Source organism: Cyprinodon tularosa, unplaced genomic scaffold (genome assembly GCF_016077235.1).
Source record: "Cyprinodon tularosa strain WSP-4 unplaced genomic scaffold, ASM1607723v1 ctg7, whole genome shotgun sequence".
NCBI classification, from domain to species: Eukaryota; Metazoa; Chordata; class Actinopteri; order Cyprinodontiformes; family Cyprinodontidae; genus Cyprinodon; species Cyprinodon tularosa.
Window position 1 is genome coordinate 1223437 of NW_024039451.1, and position 16734 is coordinate 1240170.

Consider the following 16734-nt stretch of genomic DNA (forward strand, 5'->3'; position numbering starts at 1 on the left):
ATGGTCGTCTTTTGGACAACTGTCAAGTCAGCAGTCTTCCCCATGATTGTGTAGCCTATAGAACTAGACTGAAAGACCATTTAAAGGCTTTTGCAGGTGGTTTGAGTTAATTAGCTGATTAGAGTGTGGCACCAGGGGCCATCAATTTTGAACCTTTTCACAATATTCTAATTTTCTGATATGATGAATTTGAGATTTTCATTTGTTGTCATTTGTAATCATCAAAATTAAACAAAATAAACATCTGAAATATATGAGTTTGTATGTAATGTATGAATATAATATACAAGTTTCACTTTTTAAATGGAATTACTGAAATCAATCTACTTTTTCATGATATTCTAATTTTATGACCAGCACCTGTATATAAAAAATGCGCCCTATAGTCCGGTGCGCCTTATGTGTGTGTTAAATACAGAAATGGGACACATAACTGAGACTGCGCCTTTTAGTACGGTGCGCCTTATGGTCGTGAAAATACGGTATATTAACAATTACAAATTAGTTATAAACAATAAAATTTTTGAATGTCCATTCGTCCATGGCTTGTAAATTTCGTCTGGTCTTTTCCTTTTTTATTCTCGTCATATTTTTATTTTCTGGAAACAATTTTTGTGCGTCATCGTCTCGTCATCGTCACGGGAAAAAGGGGCGTTAATGAAATATTTTCATCATCGTCCTGGTTGACGAAATTAACACTGCTGCACAGACGATGTTTTAAGGTGAACTTTCTCACTTAAAAACAAATTAAAACTACATTTTACCAGCTTATCACAGCAAATATAGCAAAGTCACTCTCTGCGACAAAGATGCTCTTGATGCTTGTATGACCTTAATGTGTAAAAGCATCACTCATTAAGGAAGCAGAAGCTTTTTTTGCTGCTAAAATAGCATTAGGTGTGGACATGGCATTAGTGTCAGGCTCCATTTTTCATCTCTGTGTGGTTTCTGGTATGTATCTGTGAAAGTCGCTATTATAAATGGACAGAAATGTTCCTTTTATCTCTATGACCAGTATGGCTCTCATGAGTCCAGTTATGCATAATAACCATCTTCATGTGTCTCTGCTTCAGCTGCCATCACAGAGGAGCTGATGAAACTCACTGAAGATAAGCAGGAGCTCTCAGGGCTGAGGGGCTATGACTCCCCTTTCTTTCATACCACTGAGACCCTCACAGGCCGCCAAACGCAAAACCAGACGCCCTCCACCAATGCCCACCCATTAGGAGCAGTCAGAGAGGCCCGTTACGCTGCATCGACACCAGACAGAGCCGAGAACGCCGCAAGCAGCAGCACTGCCGTCGGTAGCGAAAGAGTAGCAGCAGCAGGCGGTGAAAGCCGGAGCTCCGCCATCGAGCAGGCCTGGTCCTTTCAGTCCGGTTTTACCCCCATCGATCACCACCTGCACAGGAGCCCCTCAGGCCCCGACGGTGAAGTGGGCAAGTTGGAGATGTTCTCACCGAGCCCATGCAGCAAGACGCCGGCGCCGTTGCCCTACGAGTCCTTGTTCGCCTTGGCCCTGCCGAGGGCCGCCTCGCTGTTTGTGGGCCAGAAAACGTCGGAGGCGGTCCACAAGGTGGCGATGGAGAGGCTGCTGCAGCAGGAAGAGGGTCTGGAGGATGGGGAGGAGGAAGGGGTGGTGTCTGCTTCACCACTGGAGGTGCTGGATCGCCTTGTTCAGCAGGGGAGTGACGCCCATGATAAAGTTCTCAAGAGGTGAGAGATTCTGCTTTGACTCAGCTGTCCTTTCATGCTTCATAGTGAATCGTTAAATTAACATTTTTTTGTGTTTTTAAAGCTGTAGAAGACTAACCTTTTAGGCTTTTACAGGATTCTACTCTCAGATTTAAAGGAGTTAATTGACATTTTATAACCTGTTACCACAAACTAACTCAGAATTTTTTTTATTTTCTGGATTTCCATTCTTTGTGCTTTTTTCTGTCTGTTGGGATTGGAAATCAAGTAATTGATTTGCATTTAAAGTAACACTATGTAACATTTAGCCACCAGGGGGCGCTTTAATTATGACTTCCAGAACTATGACACCTTGGACCAGCATTTCAGATTCATTTCAGGAGTTTCTTTTAAATTCAAGGCAACATTCACTAACCTGACTCCGCCAGATGGATTTGCTCCGCATGTCCATCTGGAAACCTTCCGCAGAAGTAATTTTGTGAAGGGGCGAAAATACTGGTCTGCTGATTGGCCGATGTTGGTGATAGACGGGCCAAATAAACCAATCAGATCAACAAAGCATATGACGTACTAACAGAGAGATGACGAAGAGCCAATTGATAGATCAAACTCTTGCCGAAACCAGTCGGGAGTATTGCAAAAACATCTTTTCCTCTGAGAAAAGCCTCCAGAGCAGTTTTTTGCTCTTCTATCAGTGAAGAAATACTCTGTAATTCCGATAAAACTTGCTCGATAGCCACGCTAATGCTAGTTTCATCGGCTGAAGCCGCCATGTTCTTTAGACTGAACTGTCGCGCTTCTCGTTGCTTCACACCTCAACCCGCCTCAAAGCCAACGCTGATTGGACGTTCGTTTGGTGAACGGCTCCAAATTTTTTTCAACGGAGAGTCTCCAGACTGATTAGAGAGTGAAATCTTGAAAGCTCGCGAGATCAGGATGGTCTCACGAGGGTACACATTCACCCCACTAGAATAAATCGTACTTCACTGAACCAAAAATATGTCAGATTTGTTTTGTTGCTTTACAAGGTTTAGCTTGGTTAGCATTAATTCTCAAGGTGAGCGCAGAGTAAAGCAGTTCTTTAGGTCACATGACTCATTTAGCGACGGATTTCACCCTCTCATGTTACATAGGCGAGTTCTTGAGAAGAGCGACCCATGGGGAGCAATGACACTCGCCCAATTTTTTACATTGTACAAAAAAGTCATTTAATATATATCAAATGAAGCTTATACTTTGGTCAAAAGTTACTCATTGATGCCTAATTTTTAGAGTAACAGTTTTTCAGATACACTTTTCTTCCAATGTGATTGTTAATAACGTCTTCTTACACAAACCCTATTTCAGTGTAATATGGCGACGTACAGAAGAGGGCGCCGCATTTCAACCTCAGGTTGAGCCAGAGTATAATAGTTGCAAGAAAAATAAGGAGACACAAAGTAGTCCAATTGGTGTGTGCAGGACTACTTTACACTGTTTCATGACCGCAAGGATGCAATATGAGCATTTATTTATTCAGGTTTTTCGATTTTTAAAATAAATTTCGACATGCTCCTTAAGTTATTGCCTACTTGGATAAGATAAGTGCAGAAAAGTGGTAAAGGTAAGTACAGAAGAGTGTAAAGCGTTTCTGACATGATGAAAAAAGACATGATACCAATAAGCATGGTAGAAAAAGTTACGTTATTGAAAAACCCTATTGATACAAATATCAACCATCTTACCAACTTTAGATTCACTCATTAATCGATAATAATAATAATGACATCCAAGTGTCCAGTTCTGGGAGATTAGAGACACTGTTTGTGAGCTTGAGGTGTGAATGACAAGATTTGCTTCAAAAAAGTGAAAATTTGATGTTTCTCCTGCAACACAATTGCCACCAACCCAGGAAGGATGACTTTTAGACAAAAATGGCTGCACTGTAAGTCAGACACAGACCAGGCCCCCCCAAGGATCCCACAGCAGATTCAATTCACAAATATTAGAAAAGAAGATCTTTATCCTGTTGAACAACATGGCCTCTAGAGTTCCTTCGGTAACAGGAACCAAAACAGCTGCTATGGGAGGTGGATGTGGACCAAAGACACAGCATGGTCCACAGGCTGGACACAACTCAGCCATAGTTGGTCCCCATCAGCCAAATCCACAACAGATTTGCTCCATAACAGGTGGAAAAGATGTTAGTTTTTGGTGCAATGTTGTTTCTATAACAGCTAACTCATCTGGCTGCATGAGGACATGACATAGTCTGAGGCTGACACCCTTAGGAGGCACTGGTCAAAGGCTGCAGTCACAAGAAAATCACCCCACCAAACATCCCTGACCTGTCGGGAGAACATGGCTGAACAAATCCCCCACACAGCGACTGTCCCGACAAGAGAAGGTCCTCTCAGCGTTAAAAGTCCCTGCAAGTCGCTTCACCACAGTCGCTTTATCCCACAGTCTGATCATCCCTGCATCTAATAAAAAAACCCAAAACGAAACAAAACACACAGTTCACCCAGCAAGGCGGAGCAGCACAGTAACGAGTTACAACCAGTGCTGCCTTAACATCAATAACTGCTGTTTGTGTTTCTTTTTTAGCTGCAGCGAATATAAAAAAAGGATGTAACCATATTCTAAACCTTTTTGATGTTTATTCTCTTTTTTTTCCAGATTACCTTTGCCAAGTAAGTCAGCTGACTGGACACACTTTGGAGGTAAGGCACGGCAAAATAAGAGCATTTCTTTTTTGATCTTCAATAAAACATAGTTGGTAAATGATCATGTAATGACAAATATAAACGGGATAATTTAAACAGTTTAGCATTCTGCTTCTTGCCTGAACTAGAGCTCCCTAGGACGTATAAGGAGGCTGGAATGGAGCTTTGCTGGTTTAGGGTCATCTGTCCTAGGCCTCTATTAATGTTGGATGTATAAGAGACACATATCACCCTCCCCTAAGATATGCTATTTCACATAAACTTGACACAAATTTGAACAATTATTCTCATCAGCGTTTTTCCTCAGATGTTTTCAACATTGATTGATTCTGGCACATCAGCCCCCAGCTTGTTTTTGGGGGGGATTTCAGGTCACCCCTGTTTACTAGTCAATCAAATACAGAATTACTATTGTGGCAATCTAAGCACTTGTACATAAAGGGATGCATGAGATGGTTTTAATTCTGCAAGTAGAAAACTGCTCCAGAAACTGTTACCACTCTCTGGGGGAGGGAACATAACTTCTTAATGTTAATTAATTTACCGTATTTTCCGTACTATAAGACGCAAATTTTTCCTATGCTTTGAACCATGCAGCTTATAATAAGTTGCGGCTTTTCTGTGGGTTTTTCCTCTTTACCAGCGGGGCAGGTCAAAGTTTGTAATGAAAGAAAAAGGGGCTAATTTTCATTTAGCACAAAACATGCTAGCAGCAGGCCTGATGGAAAACAAATGTACCGAATTGACACATTTTGGCATCTAGATGCCGCATTAAAGCTGTGGAACTAATGAAGAGACTGGGCTGAACTCCTGCAGAGCTGAAATAAAGATTTGACCAAGCCCCATCTTTCAGTAGAAGCTCTAAGCTCCAACAAGCTAACAGGAGCTAGCATTCTTCTTCGTCCCTACTCCAGGGCCTATATGTAGAGCTCGCCCTACAGGTTTGGTGGGAGATGGTTCAGTAGATTTCAGCGACTTGGAGCCTGGTGTGGCTTATATATGTACGTTTCTGTGTTTCCAAATAAATTAGTGGGCACAGCTTATAGTGAGGTCCGCTCTGTAGTCCAGAAAATGCAGTATATTGTTTAACATCCGTTTAGTCAGAGCTAAATTATTTTTTATCCAGAAATATCCAGTAATTCTTATTGGATATTTTTCCATGAAACCACAGACAGAAGTGAATGTTGAAAATTAATTTGAATTCTAAGAAAGAAAAACCTAAAAAAGAAGATGGAGACTTTATAAGTAGCTTCAACGATGCATGGATGTGAGTTACCGTTTCTGATCAAAACAAAATGTATTTTGTTGTTTTAAAGAGTTTAACCGTCGGCTCTCAGTTGATTAGACTAACTTTGCCTCTTAGTGCAGAGCTTACATGTTTTCTAAGCTGTGCAGTCAGGGAATCATCAGAGGAGGACCAGTGATTTGTCACATGCTCTGAGACATGATCGGTATGTTAAAGTGTTACCAAGTTTCAGCTGAGGTTTATCAAAACAAAATTCCCACAGTTCAGATGAATTCCTTCCATTTAGAGATTTGCTTCTTTTGTTTGGATGCCAGGCCACAAGAATCTCATTTTCTCCAGCTGCAGACCCCAGCAAAATAAGAAAAAGGGGGCTACGACTCTGCACGCCAGTGTGTCATTATTTAATAATCCTTCCTGCTTCTCCTGATAGAAGTCATGTCATTTCTATTGAACCTAAACAAGTCTGCTGAAGGGGAGAAGCTGTTTCAGGACTGCCTAAGCTATGCAAAAGTTTCTCCACCCACTGAAGTTTTTCTTTTTCCACTTAAATGTATTTCTTGTCGATTTCATCTGCCGGTTTTTCACTGTGTGTCTTTTATGTGTAGAGCTAGATGGTAGAATTGTTTTTCTACTCTTATTTCCAACAGAAATCAGGCTTCATCAGCTGGATGAAGATTATTCTGGACTATTAAAGTCCTACAGATTATCTAACTATTTTAAATCTGGACTTTGACTAGGCCCTCCAAGACATGAATATCCTTTGACTTAAGCCATTCTATCGCTGCTCTGGCTGTATGTTTAGGGTTGTTATCCTGCTGAAATATTAGGGGTGGAACGGTTCACAAAATCCCTGGTTCGGTTCGGTTCACGATTTCGTGGTCACGGTTTTCGGTTCGATTCGGTAAATGTCGATTGTTAGCCTGACATGTTGGTCGTGTTACTGTTAGAATAAATAAAACGTGTTGCACAATGCTTGCACACTGTTTCACTTTTATCAACAACTTTCTTTCCGCTGTCATCGTAGGTCACTCTAAATGCAAAGCGGTCCCATACAGCAGACCTATAAAGTGCTGCTGGCGCGTCTTCCAACTCCTGTTCTTTCCCACTCGCCATACCCACACAATTCTCTATAACAACTGATTTTTTTCTGCTACACCCGGCTACGCTGCTTCGCTTCTTCTTCTTGTTTACTACTGGTGGTTGGCTTTGGTCGCAGTACTGCCACCTTCTGCTCTGGAGTGTAAACGCTTCGCCTATGAGAAAAAGGAGCAGCGCCTGAACCGAACGCAACACACGCGAACCGAACCGAGACAGTCCAAGCGAACGGTTCGGACGGTTTTCATAAACTGTTCCATCCCTATGAAATATGAACCTTGAAATGTTTCCAAGTTTGCCTTATCCATTTTCCATTAACCGTCCCCACAGTATGACAGTGGCACCACCGTCTACCCTATAAGCGTTGTGTTTTTAGAAATGATAACGGTGTTAAGCCGGGCATACACTGTACGATTTTTTTTCTTTACCACTTTCTTGCCGATTTTCCAGTCATGCAAGACTTTTTCGATCAAGTCGTCTATCAGCCTGATCTTGTGTCGTGTAGTGGACAGGAGGTAACAACAGTTGATCAGCCTCTCACGACCCCCCCCCCCCCCCCCCCCCCCCCCCTCCTGTTTAGGAATCATAGGGTCGGTAAAAAATCAAACATGTTTGAAATTCAGTCGGCTGTCGTAATGTCGCATCAGAGCGTCAGGTGTCACATTGTGAGAACATGCATCATGAGCTGTGAACTTTTAAACTCTGTGGTTTTGTCGCACAGTTTGAGCTGTAGCTGATTGAAAATATTGCACAGTGTATGTCAGTGACCTAAAGAACAGTGTAAGTTTTTTGTTTTTTGTTTTTTTTTTACATTTAGGCTGTTTTAGCCAGCACACTTTCCTCAAAATATTTTCTGTGTCCTATTTGAATTTTAGCAAACGACAAACAAAATCTTTTCTATATGTTGATCTGACAAGAAATTGAATTTTTTCTCTGGCCCCTTCGTGACCACAAGCAGATTTGTCTTGTGCACATAGTTATATAGATGGTAGTCAGCAGGACAGATATTCCCAGAGTGTTGGATCTCTGCGGCTCTCCTTGATGCTCTCCTCTCATGTCCTTTCTGTTTAGGTGGAAGGCCATGTTTTGGTAGATTTGCTTTAGTTCTTTGAAATTGTAAGGCGGAGCGATGGAAGGGCGGACAACCCACCAACTGATGTCATGTGTGACCTCTAACAAAGGCAAGATAAAACAGGACTTGTTATTTTAGAAACGCCAAAAATGGACGTCCTCTTTGAAGGTTACTGTAGTCATGATAATGCAGTTCATCTGAAGAAGGATCGCTTCTACATCTGAAGAACATTCAACAGTCTCTAAAAATAAGCAATCCAGATTTCTGATCTTCCACCTAAATGCCTTCTGCCTCCATTTTCTTCTCTTAAGTCTCTTGTTCTCTCCTTCTTAACAATGGAAATGCTTCCTTTTTTTTCTCAGGCTCGGCTCCTCTGGACGAGCTCCACACGCTGCGCAGCCAGCTGCTCCTGCTGCACAACCAGCTGCTGTACGAGCGCTACAAGAGGGAGCAGCACGCCGTCCGCAACCGACGGCTCCTCCGACGGATCATCAATGCCACTGCGCTGGAGGAGCAGAACAATGCAATGGCAAGTTTCACAGTGGTTGAAGCTAACATGCAATACTTCTTTCTCACCTAAACAGGATTAACATCAGGATAGAATTAAAGTCGTAGGGAAATAATATTTAAATGTCAAATCATTCTGGCTTAAACATGTATGTAAATGTACTCTTTATCAGACCATATTGTCCCAAAATGTAGAAAATTTCTATATCCTGTCTTAAAATCTGTGGGTTATTTTATTTTATGCAGGCCAGTTAGTTATATGTCAGCTTGTACACCTAAATTTGACCAATCTTATATTAATGGTCATCTGTCAATCAAATTGTTTCAGTCATAGCATCTTGATACATATGTCGCAACTAATTTACACAACCGTTTAAATAAGAAATAAGAATCATTTCCTTTTCAATTGAGTTGCATCCCAGTGTTCACAGGGATGGACATCTGTGTCTTGGCAGGCATAGAGCTAACAGAACTGGCAGCGTTGCGAGGCAAGGGCTCAAACATGTACGGCTTCTACACCAAACCAAGCTTCTGCCGCCCTGGCATCCTCTTTCACTACGTCTTCGTCCCCACTTTATTCCTCTAAATAAAAAATGGATGTCAGAGGAGAGTAATCCACGACCTCTGGCACAAAACTCTGCTCCTCTTGCATGTTTCTGCTGTCCATAGCGATTCTTGACAGTGTCGTTTCTAAGTCACCAATTTAGTGCTAGCACTAAGTTGCTAACTGGTTAGCAAGATGCTTCCGACAAACCGGCCACAACCAAACTGCTTGCGAAACTTCCACCACAACAATCCAGCCTCCCTAATAAACGACCAATCACATTGACTTTATTCACTCGTGTAAAGTTGGGCACCACCTGGGAGAATTCGGAAATGCATAGATTAGAATAGCCGTTTCCTTACGACTTTAAATTTAATGAGCTTTAAATATTAATCCCAAAAGAGAGCCAACATTTTTTAACTCCAGTGTATTTACAGGTGAAGCTGTGTGAATTATTGGAAAAAGGGCTTATTTCATTTAGTTTATTCTACCCATAAACCAGTTTGACATTTAGGTTCATTGTAATAAGTCTGCAAAAGACTAGTATACCGTACTAGAGAGACTAGTATACTAGAGAGACTAGTATACTAGAGAGACTAGTATACTAGAGAGGAGTGCAAAGATAGATTTAAGAAGTTGATTGCATCTCCAAACTCCACTGCTGCTGCTAGTTTTGTTGCAAGGATGGAAAACCGCTCACAGATGGAACAGGTAGAGCTCTGATGCAGGTGTGGGAACTTTCTTCCATTTTTTCCCAAATCTTAAAAAATATAAATCAAGGAACGATGGTGACGTAGGATGTGGGATTTCAGGGTTAGAGCTCTGCTTTAATGGATGTCAGTTCCTGCTTGGTTCCTCACGACTCAATCAACTCCTTCCAACAAAACACATCCACCATAGAAAGATTCCTTTATGTGACATTTGCTCCAGGATAAACATTTAATCATGAACGTGTTGCCTTAAGAGGCGTACATTCTTATTTTTTGTTTTTTTTTGGTCCAAAATGGCTCTTTGAGCAGTTTGGGTTGCCGACCCCTGCTGTAGCGCTTAAGCTAATTGGTTAACTTCTGAAAATATTCAAATTTATAAAGATATACTTATAGAACTTGTGGTGCGCTGTTAATTCAGCTCTTTTAACCGCTGCATTTGTTTTCTAATTGGACACCTGTGTGTGCTTTCTGGGTGCACCTGTGCAGAAGGACCAGATGAACCTGCAGAGCGTTGACATCACGTCTCTGAGGGACAGCCTGCAGGTGGAGCAGCAGCGATACCGGCAGCTGTGGGAGGACCGGGAGACGGTGGTGACCAGGCTGCACAGTCAGATCCGACAGCTGCAGCAGAGCCGGGACGATTACTACACCAAGAACCAGGAGCTTCAGGTGCAGACGCGCTAAACGGCAGGAGTATTTTAGTGCTGGGAGAATCCAGCATAAACTGCAACACCGCTCATTATTAATCGGGATGGTTTTTTACAGAGCAAGTTACAGGAGTGTCAGAAGAGGATGGATGACCTGGAGGCGGAGCTTCAGAGGGCCAACAACAAAGTCTGCCACACAGGACACCTTCTAAACCAGATGACTGTCAAGGTAAAGATGCAGAGACACTGTCTGCGCTCATTTCTTTAGCATTATCTATAAAGAAACACCTAATAGTTTAATGTGAAAGACTGAAAATGGTTTGAAATAAGTTCAGTTGACTGGATGTAAACATCGGTTCTCATAAGACTCTAAATGATAAATTATTTACTCCTTCCATTAGTTTATTAATACACTTAATACGGCTCTTTGAATTTAAGGAAAGGGTAAAGAATGACATTAAAAGACTGATATAGCTCTGATTACAACGTATGGTAATAAATCTTTCTCCATTTGTTCAGTGTTCATGATAAATACTGTTTTATAGGTAATGTGGAGGTTAAGTTAGGTTGACTTAAAGAACAAACCAAATAACAGACTTCTGTTATTTTTTGGCTAATTGCTTGTTTGTCCTTCCATGTTGTGGTTTTGTCTCCTTCGTCCTTCAGCTGCGCAACAGCGAGAGCACCCAGCAGCAGATGAGCTTCCTGAACAAGCAGCTGCTGCTCCTGGGGGAGGCACATAAGCTGTCCATGCAGGAATCCCAGCATGCAGGGAGGAGTAACACAAAGGTTTGTTGGAAAGAAATGTTCGTGTGACAGATGCAGAGAATTTGGGCAGGAAATGAAATAATTTTACTTTATGTGGTGTATATCCAATCAAAGTGCAACATTTCTAACTTATGTTTTGGGGGGTTTTTTTATCTAAAGAACTCATTTTGTTAAATAAAAAGTTATCAAAAATCCAACTCCACAGAATGTTTTTAACCTCAAAGTTAAATTTGTTCCTCAAATTAGTTAGAATTTATGCTAAATACAGATTTTCCCTAGAGCTGTTCTTTGTTGGCATATTATAAATTCATTAAATCCTTGAATCAATCCTTTTTTGCCACATCTGTATAAAAACCAAGGAATCAAAGTGAGACAGGTTTCTCACCATTGTGCTCTCAGCAGCGCTGAAATTCCGGCTGCTGCGTGAATTATTTTTATCAGCATATTGGCCATTTGACGGACGTCGATGCTCCCTCCCCCTGGAGTTTCTAAGCACAAACACTGGTTGTGCTAAGAGTTATCTAAATCACTCTAAAAGTAGATTAATGCAGAGACTTTTAATGAGTGTAACGGCTGTGGAAACATGTTTTTAAACACATTTACTCAGGCTTTTAGTTAGGAATATTTCATAGGGTGCACACCTTGATGTATCAGTTTTAGGCTTTGTGCAGCATATGGGGTTCTGGGAGTATCTCCCCCTGGAAAATGTTGAAATTTAGACTCTCTGAAATGCTACTTCCTTCATTTTGAGGTGGAATGCTGCTGTTACAACATAACATTTGTCCTGATTATAGGAAGTATGTGTGCTGGACTAGAGGTGTAAATTTCATAAGGAAGACATGAGATCATTTTTAGGTACAGTATTATATTTCATAGGTTAATTCGAACAGTCAGAAAGTGTAATGCTACGTTCACACCTAACGCGCTTTCAGCACCAAAAAGGTGCCTGCTGCTTCATTTTTGATGTTTGTACAAAAGAAGTTCAAATGCACCTCAAGAGCATCTTTGATGCTCCCGAGGCGTGTCCAGTAAAGTGTGTCCAGATGCGTCTGATGATTCTTAAGCATCTGAAAGCAGCTTTGCTATATTTGCTGTGATAAGCTGGTATACGGTAGTTTTGATATGTTTTTATTGGTAGAAAGTCTACCTACAAACATCGTCTGTGCAGTAAGTTCTTTGAGATTATGATCCTGCCTTAAAATTTTATTTGGCCGTCGGAGCCGTGCAAAAAATAAAATATTTATCCGTACCATTTAATTTCCTCTTATAATGAATTGTTAACTACTTAAGATATAAACTATAGGACTTTGGAGTTTTGATTTGTAAGTAGACTTGAGATTAAATGTTTTGACTTGACTCTGAAGACTTGAGACCTACTTTTGACTTGGCAAGTAATGACCCACACCTACTCCAGCTGGTTCAGCTTTAAAAAAGCTTTTTTCTTTATAATATGAAGCATCAGCAGCATTTTAAGGTGTAAAATCTCTTTATTACCCAGACCTAATATTCAAAGCTCTCCTACAAGCAGTTGATCATAACTTGTGTTTTGCTGCATCATGCTTGCTCTCCTAGGAGACCCAGATGCTGCAGATGTCCCATGTGAAGGAAGTGGACACACTGAGGCAGAGTCTGCTGGCTCAGGGACAGAAACTGGAGGCGGCACAGCAGCGAGTGGCCGAGCTGGAGACCCATCTCTCCAAGAAGGAGCACCTCATCGCAGAGCAGAAGAAGTTCCTGGAAGATGTAAAATGCCAAGCAAAGTGAGTGTCCGTCTGCTTGGTTCCTTCTTCAAGACTTTGTCATACATGATGCAAAGACAGTTCAATTCAGTTTTATTTATGTGTGGCAACGCATACATACATATCGTATGATCCTAGTGATAAATCGAAGGAACATGATGCACGCCAGTTGCATGATTCTCCTGAGCATCTCGACTGTCAGCTCTCTTTCTAACTTCCTGACTTATTTCTTCTTCTGTGCAGGGCGGAACTGCAGGCTTCAGACAGCAGGTATCAGGCTCAGAGGAGAATCACTCAGCTGCTGCAGACCGAGCTCCTGCAGCTCTACAGCCGAGTGGAGATGGAGGCTCCAGCCGGCCCCTCCGGCGCCACCAGCAGCAGTTCACCACCAGAGGGCAGAGCTGACTCACATATTCACGCAGACTCCAGGTCAGATTGGTGTTAATCCTGCTTTTCACTCAAAAAACTACATTTTTCAAGCTTTCCTCTCTGTTTATGAAACCCTATGTTTGAAAACATTAAAATTCATGAAACAGATTTCTTCCTTTTTTGTTAACAGAAATGTTTAACTGAAAGTGAACAATACAATCAGCAAATTAAAGCAGATTCTTTATTCTGTCTTTAGACCCACTTTTACTAATTGGCTTTTAACACTGCATAAGTGTGGGGTCCTTTGTGTCCTTTTTATTTATTTGATTTTAAAATCTTACTGCTTTTCTGTGTTTGTTTTTATTAATTTTTTTATGTGCAGGACATTGGAAACATTTTCTGTAGTTAAATGTGCTATATGAATAAAGTGGATTGGATCTTTATTTCATCTAAAGAAAATCATACAGAACATATTTTATGGTTTTAGATACAAGGACAATTTTTGAAGTTTTTGTGTGCTTGTTAAACTAATAGATCTGTTGTTGTCTTTGTGCTGCAGCGTCCCTGATGCAGGCGGACATCTTGCCAATGAGGAACCGGAGAGTAGATCACCCCATGATTCCCCTCGGGGGACCAATGGCAGCACTTTATCACCAGGGCAACCAAAGGCCTGCAGCTCTTCCAAGCCCACAGCCAATTCCATAAACGGAGGTCAGGACCTGACCCCTCCCCTGCTGATGGAGCCGTCCCCATCCTGCCGCCACCCAAAGCCGCTGGCCTCCCTGCCGGCATCAGACACGCCGCTCACCGTGGGCTCATACCCCAGCGCCAAGACCTTCCTGGGCATGAAGACGCGCGAGCTGTTCCGCAACAAGAGCGAGAGCCAGTGTGACGACGAACAGCCGCTGCCACCCCTCGCCGGCCTCGCCCACGGTCTGAAAACTGAGCTGTGTATGGAGCCGGGCTCAACCCCTGCCGCTCCCGTCACTGTGCACGCCAAGGTGCCCACATCTGAGCCCAGACTGCGACCTCCCGGCCAGGGTAGCCCCCGCAAGAAGGCTGGGCCCGGACCGGGCGGCGGCAGGGGCCCGGGAGGGTCGGTTCGCCCCCGGCAACAGCAGCTAAAGATCATGGACTACAATGAAACGCATAACGAGCACAGTTAAAAAAAATTTGGGCTGGACGAAGGGCAGGACTGAAAGAGACTAAAACTGAACCACGGAGAAAAGCTACAAATCAGCAGAAGAGTCAGACGTCCATAACTTTTTGGCATTCAGTGTTATTTGTCCTCTGAGTGAACAGCAGGATTTCCCTCCTTCCTTTTTTTTCTTTTTAAGAAACAAAAATCATTCCTATTAAAAATACAAAATCACTGAAACGTGCAGAACATTTGACTTTTAAAATATTAGCTGGAAAAGACAAGTTACTGGTAAAACGAAATCAAATCTATTATTTCCTCCTTGAAAACTCAGGTTGGATTTATCATACCTTCAAGATGTTTTTGAATTTGGATTATGAAATTAAACTAAAGAATCTAAAAATGATTTTTGAAATGTTTTAAAATCTAATTTTCTAATCCGAGTCTCCGGCTGGTTTCTTATTTCAAGAAACCTGGTTATCTCCAAGTCGCTAACTGAGCAGGTTTTCCCAAGTTTGAGTCTTCTGGCTCTGTCAGACACACTCTGAAGACGTAGGAGTATTAATGAGCTAATCTGAAACATTTCTATGCTAGCTTTAACTGTCGGGAAGAAAAGGTTGCCAAAATATCCTGAAGAAAGCAGACTGAATGTAAAAACTCACGTCCCACTTTTCCTGGATTCTGTTGTTTTGTTTTGATATACATTGTGCTCCCTGGTACAAAAGATTTCTATATTTTTCCAGGTAAATAATGCCATTTCCATAAACATCTGGTATAACAGGTTTCCTGCATTTAGTTTAGTTTTTATCCAATTCTCTGCAGCTGATCCTGAAAGTTGCATAAAGCCTGTTGTCCACTGGGAACTCCTGCTGTCATTTCCTTCTGCCTCGCTTTCTGAAGCATGTTCAACAATCCTCTTTAAATGCCAACCGTAGTATCTGCAGGAAACCACAAACAGAAGGTACAATCAGCACAAACATACAGCATCCAGGACTCTGAGCAGAGCTGGAGAAATCTGGGACAAAACTGCGACAAAAAGGAGGAGGTTCATAAAGCAGTGGCTTGTGTTTAACTGTGAACAATAAAGATCGTCTTCAATGTTTTGCACTACAATTTGTTTCTCTTTTGTCATCTGGTTCCCCCTTTGCAAGCATCTCATCAAAGATGTAAAGATGCACTAAAATCAAGATTTAATTCTTCTCTGCGTTTTAAAGTCATGGTTTGATACACTGATTTAGAAAAGCAAATAATTTTTTTTTTTACCAACGGTGATCAAAATTCAGGACAAACGTTCTTGCCAGATTGTTTTACAAGAAGGAGGAAAATGCTTCTAGGAGAAGGTGCAGCCCACAGAAAGCAAACATACAGCTGATGCAAATACATTTGGCATAAACAAAATCAACTTGTACAGGAATTATATCAGAGTAGAGACAATTAGTGCAATTAAAATATACACCAAAAAAGAACTTCCACATGTGCAGAAAGTTCATATTATATATTTGTTTTCTTTTTTTTGCAAAGGTAAAGTGTCAGTAGGGGTCCTGGGTCTTGCTGATGAGGATAGCAGCAGATGGGAAGAAGCTATTTTTCTGGTGGAAAGTTTCAGTCCTGAAAGGCTGCAGCCCAGTGTCTAAGCGGCGATTCTGGAACAGCTAGTTTCCAGGGTGGGAGGAGTCCGCTGCAACCTCTCCTGCTCAGCCCTGGGTTGCCCTTGTCCATGGTGGAGGCAGCAGTGTACTGGGTGGTGATGGAGAAGAGGATGGGTTCAATCCATGGTGGAGGAGAAGAGCACCATCATCGTCTCCTGCAGGCTGAACTCCTCCAGCTGCAGCAGGAATCGTATCCTCTGCTGAGGGAGGCGATGGCGGTGTCCAGGAAGTAAATGGCATCCACAGTGGGGATGTAGAGTCAATCAGGGGGATGGAGAAGGGTGGGCAGTGCTTTTATTTCTAAAAACCACGGGCGTCTTTAAATTTTCCTAGTGTTGTACTCCAGACTGTTCTGGCTGCACCAGGTTACCAAATTACATAATTTAAGTTTAACTTTACTACATAAAACGCTTAAATTTATTACGTCATTAATGCTTCAGGGAGTGGACATGGTGTAGGATCTGTTAGTCTCAACCTGAGACCTTTGAGGTACGTGGGATGAAATTATTGGGTTTCACCTCTGGACTTGAGCAACAGCTGGGATTTTACAAGTAATAAGGATAAAACTGTTTTTTTTTTGTTTTTTTTTTTCTTTTAAAGGGAACTGAGAAGAAATTGAGATTTTTTCCTAGTTTTTATTTCATCAGGAATAATTGCAATAAATAAAATGAAACTAAGTACAAATATTTTTTCTAAATTTACAAAAAAAACTTCACATAATTCTAAAATAGACATAAATCACGTGGCCTTTAAGAATGGTGAACTCCCTAAAGCAGGTATTATTCAGAACTTTTAAGTTGTGTGTTTTTAAAAGGCATGTTAGCTGTGTGGCTCTAAACCAGGGGTCACC

General features: G+C 41.7%; 1 protein-coding gene across 1 annotated transcript in view; it reads left to right on the forward strand.

Moving 5' to 3' along the window:
- tsc1b (TSC complex subunit 1b) overlaps positions 1–15348 on the forward strand; it is a 41839-nt gene extending 26491 nt beyond the window's left edge. Inside the window, exons 14-22 of the mRNA XM_038268273.1 lie at positions 1074–1716; positions 4354–4397; positions 8176–8342; positions 10061–10243; positions 10340–10450; positions 10888–11010; positions 12562–12749; positions 12972–13157; positions 13657–15348. Of these exons, the coding sequence (XP_038124201.1) occupies positions 1074–1716; positions 4354–4397; positions 8176–8342; positions 10061–10243; positions 10340–10450; positions 10888–11010; positions 12562–12749; positions 12972–13157; positions 13657–14263 (2252 nt within the window). The 3' untranslated portion in view covers positions 14264–15348. The remainder of the gene's footprint in view (positions 1–1073; positions 1717–4353; positions 4398–8175; positions 8343–10060; positions 10244–10339; positions 10451–10887; positions 11011–12561; positions 12750–12971; positions 13158–13656) is intronic.
- Positions 15349–16734: the final 1386 nt, after the last annotated feature.